Genomic DNA, 5,495 nt, shown 5'->3' with positions numbered 1-5,495 from the left:
GGGGGGCGTTTTCTGTTTCGTTCTCTGTGTGGGTGGTTGGCGACCGTTTCTGGTGTGGTTTGTTCCTTCTTTCTATCGAACATCTCTTCTCCTTCTTTTCTTTGTTTGTTACTCACTAGTTACACCTCCAATCTTCGGCACTTATAGTATGGCGTACTTGTGTTGCGAATGTTGTGAAACTCTTACCAAAACAAAAAACAAAAACGAAAAAAAAAAAGACCCAACACCCCCCCCCCACCCCCAAATATGGGTGGTTAGCGGGTGCTCTGGTGTGGTTTGCTCCTTCTTTCCTATCAAACATCTAGCATTCTTCTCTCTCTCTCCTCCTTCCTTTTCCTGTTTGTTACTCTCTTGGTATACCTCTTATCTTCGGCTCTTATATAACCTCATTGTGTTCCAAGTGTCGTAAAATTCATCTCCAACCACCCCCTCCCCCCCCAAAAAAAAGGTAAAAAAGAAAAGAAAAGAAAAAAAACAACACCAAAACATTTCTTGTGGCCTCTGACCTTTTGCTCTGTGCTTCCCCCAGCAGGGCAAAGTCTCCAGTGCGGCCATCTTCTCTCAGGGCCTCCCCTCCCACCTCATGTCAACGCCCTTCTCCACGGCTGGCAGCCAGGGGCGAGCACACTACCCACTCCACCACCAGGGCGGCCCGCTGTCCGGGGGGAGTGGCGGCTCATCGGCCTTGACCCTGTCCAGCGTGTCGCAGCACACAGGTGGCAGCAGCGGCATCAGCAGCATCAGGGGGAGGGAGGTGAACAGCGGGGACCCGAACCCCATACCCCAGTCCTTCATGCCCAGGTGAGTGTGTCATAGGTCACTTTTCAAAATGGTTTAATAAATAATAAATCACATATTTATTGATCCCAGATCGGAAATACTCTATGCAGCGACAAAGCACAGCTGATTAAAACCTGCAAATTCTTTGCCATATCGACAGACCGAAGGGCTAGAACCCAAATGGCCGCTGGATCGGAAAAGTAAAGTAAAGTAAAGTTATTGATCCCAGAAGGTCAATTTGGTTTACAATGGCAAACATACATACACACTTAAATACATAATTATAAACACACACACATATCATCACCTCAGAACTTTTTTGTCCATCTTCATCATCGCCTTTCTCACCCTGGATCAGGATATAGGCCACGAACAAACTCTTTCCACCTTTCCCTATCCTGGGCTAGTCGCTTGATGTCACTACACGTCTTCCCACTTTTCTGTACATCCATTTCCGTGACTCTTCTCCAGGTTCCATGTGGTCTTCTCCTTGATCTTTTACCCTGTGGGTTCCAATCTAACACTTTCTTTGTTATGCAGCTGCTTGACTTCCTGAAAGTGTGTCTAGAGTGTACTTAAATAAAGAGGCACTTTGGACAAAATAGCGACGATATACATACATAGTTACACAATATTGCACCAATACGGAAACTATCTCACAACCATGCCATTGCTGGTCGCCACTGTGCAGCGCCCTGCTTTTTTTTTAGCTAGGGTTGTCGTGTCTTGCTCAAGGACACTCCCTGGTGACCACCCGTCTGATCCCTGTGTCACCAACCCTTGCTTGACTTTACTCTTGAGTCTAAACCCACAGCTCACTTAGTCACTGGAGCCCCCCACAAACATCTGTCGGTGGGTGGTTGGCGGGTGCTCTGGTGTGGTTTGCTTTTTCTTTCCTATCAAACATCTATCGTCCTTATCTCTCTTCCTTTTCTGTGTTTGTTACTCTCTCGTAAAACTTCTAATTTTAGACACTTATATGACCTTATTGTGTTGCAAGTGCACTAAAACATAGAACAAGGTGAAAAAAGATTTGTCATTGCTTATCGTGTCTCCGTTCCCCGCCAGTCACCTCAACACTCCAGTGGATTCTGTGGCTAACAGGCTGAGGACTGTCTCCATATTCGGACGCCAACGAGAAGAGAGAGGAGGAGGTAAGTAGAAATTGTTACAGTTAATTAGTTATTGTTTCTTTTTCTAAACCTTGCATCATGGAGCTTATCATCATCATCATCATCATCATCATCATGTTTCTTTTTCAAAACCATGCGTTATGGAGCTTATCATCATTATCATCATCATCATCATCATCATCAAATACCAAACAATTCCCGTCTTTTTTTTTTTTTTTTTACTAAGCCTAGTAATTTGTATCATTTTGACACATTTTTACGTAAATTACAAATATCGGCACCAAAATCAGGTCATTCTGAGGGCGCGTTTGTTTTGCTGACATAACGCTACCGTAGAATTACAAAGTTATATCTGACATTTTTGGCCGTTTTGAGTTATTAAGACCATGAGATGAAGAATTAGATGTTCTATCTGCTCTATCAAAATGGCAAGATTATGCAGAGGCGTTATCAAAATTTTTAAAGAATTGCATTCGAAACTCTAAATCTGTGACGTCAAATTTCTCAAAACTAGGTACTGAGCAGACAGGACTTTGTAATTCTGAGATAGCGATAAGGCAATGAGATTGTCTACGTGTCTTTTCCAGGAAAACCCCAGTCGTCCCGAGGGCCCGTTGAAATGTCGTCTGGAGGAGGGGGCATGTTGGTGCATCGTGGAGACAACAGTGAGACATTTGTTTGTTTGTTCATTGCTTATTTGTTACGGATGTCTGGGGTGTAGCCGGTTAGGCACTTAGCCATCGTAGGCACGAGACCTGAGTTTAATTCTCCAGTTGGGAAAAAATTCTTTTTTTCCCATTCCCCTTGTTTCTTTCTGTATATTTTGTGGTTGGAGGGTGTCACTGGAAGGTCCTTCTGCTTTATTTTCCCTGTGTTGCATCTGCCTGTCTGTCTCGTGTTTTTGGTAAACGAAGCGGCTGTTATTGTGTTGATGTGCTTCTCGTTACTCAAATGTGCCACGACGCGGCGGAATCAGGCGCTCGTCTATTTTTGGGCATGTTGAGTTAATGGTGTCATCCTAAAGCTTGTTCATTTGTCTTGATTTTAGTGAAAAAATAACCATCTGTCTTGAAAAGAAGTCGAGATAGTTCCGATCGAAGAAGGAATGGTCTTCTGATTTCAGAGGTAAATAAATTGAGAAAATGGCTGCAAAAGTTTGGTAATTTCCACAGCTTGAGAATCCTTGAGAAATGAAAATTTACATTTTTTGTGTCTTTAATCAACGGTTTTCAATATAATCCAGACAGAAATTAGTTTTTAAATAGACATAAAAAATGTTGAGCCAAAAAAACAAAAAGTCTAAAAAAAATTGCCTAATCGGTGGAAAATGCCGTATCTTCGATTTCATTATTTTGATGAGTGCTTGATTTCACCACGATGCCTCACAAATTTAAGTTGTTACAGAATGTGTCCCATGTTTTTTGGAAATGAAATTTGTCTTTTCCTGCCTACCACAAAATTACACCCCCCACCTCCCTCCCACTCATAGTTTGATTGTGAAAATTGTGAAAAAAACCCACAACAGGACATTTTTAAACAAGATGGCGAGGAATTTTGTTCCTTATAAGATTCAGGGTATATATTTTTTTTTTACCTGAGTTCCCTTAGACATTTGATAGTATTTGAAAATTTGTGAACCAAATCGAAAAGGTAATGTAAACATTTGTGTAGAAGATTTTGTAGATGGAGTTTTTTTTTTGTTTAGTTTTTTCTTATTTTTGCGGAAAAAAATAGAAAAGATATACATTTTTGTGTATGTTTTCCCCCACAGCTTCGTTTGAAATCTCGGAGCAGAATCTGATCAAAGACCTCATCTTCGTGCTGCAGGGCATAGATGGACAGTGGATCAAAGTGGACCCCTTCAAAGACATGTACAAAGTTGATTCAGAGGTAACGGTAACGATAATGATTATAACAGAAGAGCACAGGGGACATATGGGAGTAGTCACAAACTGAAAATTGTGAGTGTATCAATTTTGAACTCTTGTTGACTCATATCTCTGTATTTCTGTTGAACAGTTGGTTGATTGTTGTTGTTAGATTTGCCATTCAACAAACATAACAATAAACCACCAGTCAAACAAAATTCTATGAAGTTCTGAGTCCACAATGTCAAGCTTTTAAAATTTGACACCCTCACAATTTCCAGTTTGTGACTATGCCCGATTATAATAATTATTATAATAATAGTTATTATTTTTATAATTGAAATAGTTATTATTAAACAAACATTGATAATGATCATAATAATGATAGATTGCATTTATACAAGGCTCTAGCCCATTATCCCATGCAAGTATAAACTCTGAGTGTTTTTACATGGACTCTGCTGGTGGTTGGCGAGTGCTCTGGTGTGGTTTGCTCCTTCTTTCCTATCAAACATCTATCGTAATGATCTCTCCTCCTTCCTTCCTATCAAACATCTATCGTAATGATCTCTCCTCCTTCCTTCCTATCAAACATCTATCGTAATGATCTCTCCTCCTTCCTTCCTATCAAACATCTATCGTAATCATCTCTCCTTCTTCCTTCCTATCAAACATTTATCGTAATGATCTCTCCTCCTTCCTTCCTATCAAACATCTATCGTAATGATCTCTCCTCCTTCCTTCCTATCAAACATCTATCTTAATGATCTCTCCTCCTTCCTTCCTATCAAACATCTATCGCAATGATCTCTCCTCCTTCCTTCCTATCAAACATCTATCGTAATGATCTCTCCTCCTTCCTTCCTATCAAACATCTATCGCAATGATCTCTCCTCCTTCCTTCCTATCAAACATCTATCGCAATGGTCTCTCCTCCCTTTCTATTTTGTTTGTCATCTACTTACAACACCTCTAATCTTTGGCACTTATAATTTATTATTATAACCTTATTGTGTTGCAAGGGTTGTGAAACTCTTACTGAAACTCTCCTTCTGGTCGTTCTGTAGATCGGCGTCCCCAAAGGTCAGAGAGGAGAGCTGCTGAAGCTGTCGGAGTGTGGCTGGCTGTACAACAAGATCAAATCCTACGTAGATCACCACAGCACAGACAAAGCCTTTGGTCTTGTGGGGCAGGCAAGTAGGGGAAGGTTTTTGAGTTAATGGAGTGGCGGGTTTACGGGGGTATCCGTTAACTCTTTATCTCCGACAAGCCAAGCCGCTCCCAGCGGCTTGTCGGAACCGCTGTGCCGGTGAGGCGCTTGGCAGCGGCTCGGGCACATTCCTTTAAGGTGACTTCGACGTGAAATTACTTTTCGGCAATTGCCAAAAACAGGTCTCTTTTACCAGGAGCTCATTCATGAGATGAAGAACTATTAAAATAGGCTCACTTGTTTTGATTTAATGACCAATTTAGTGATGCGTATGTCATTTTTAGATTTTGTCCCAAAGGAGGGCCCCGGCATAGTGGGTTTACCCCCTTGGAGATAAAGAGTTAATGGAAATATGGGACAGTGGAGGTGTGGGTAAGTGGAACTACTGGATAGTATTGTTGTTTTTATTATTGTTGTTATTATTATTATTATTTTTATTATCGTCATCATTATTATTACTCCTACTAGTATTATTATTATTATCATTATTACCACTACCACTAC

At 41.0% G+C, this 5,495-nt stretch overlaps 1 protein-coding gene across 1 annotated transcript in view; it reads left to right on the top strand.

The window, feature by feature from the left end:
- LOC101863394 (gamma-tubulin complex component 3 homolog) overlaps positions 1-5,495 on the top strand; it is a gene marked incomplete in the record, with an annotated part of 32,929 nt that overhangs the window by 6,904 nt on the left and 20,530 nt on the right. Inside the window, 5 exon segments of the mRNA XM_013089721.2 lie at positions 530-801; positions 1,849-1,934; positions 2,501-2,578; positions 3,685-3,803; positions 4,849-4,974. Coding sequence (XP_012945175.1) covers positions 530-801; positions 1,849-1,934; positions 2,501-2,578; positions 3,685-3,803; positions 4,849-4,974 — 681 coding nt within the window.

This window comes from Aplysia californica, unplaced genomic scaffold (assembly GCF_000002075.1).
Source record: "Aplysia californica isolate F4 #8 unplaced genomic scaffold, AplCal3.0 scaffold01025, whole genome shotgun sequence".
NCBI lineage: Eukaryota > Metazoa > Mollusca > Gastropoda > Aplysiida > Aplysiidae > Aplysia > Aplysia californica.
The sequence above is the reverse complement of the archived record's forward strand: the minus strand, read 5'-3'. Positions and strand labels throughout refer to the sequence as shown.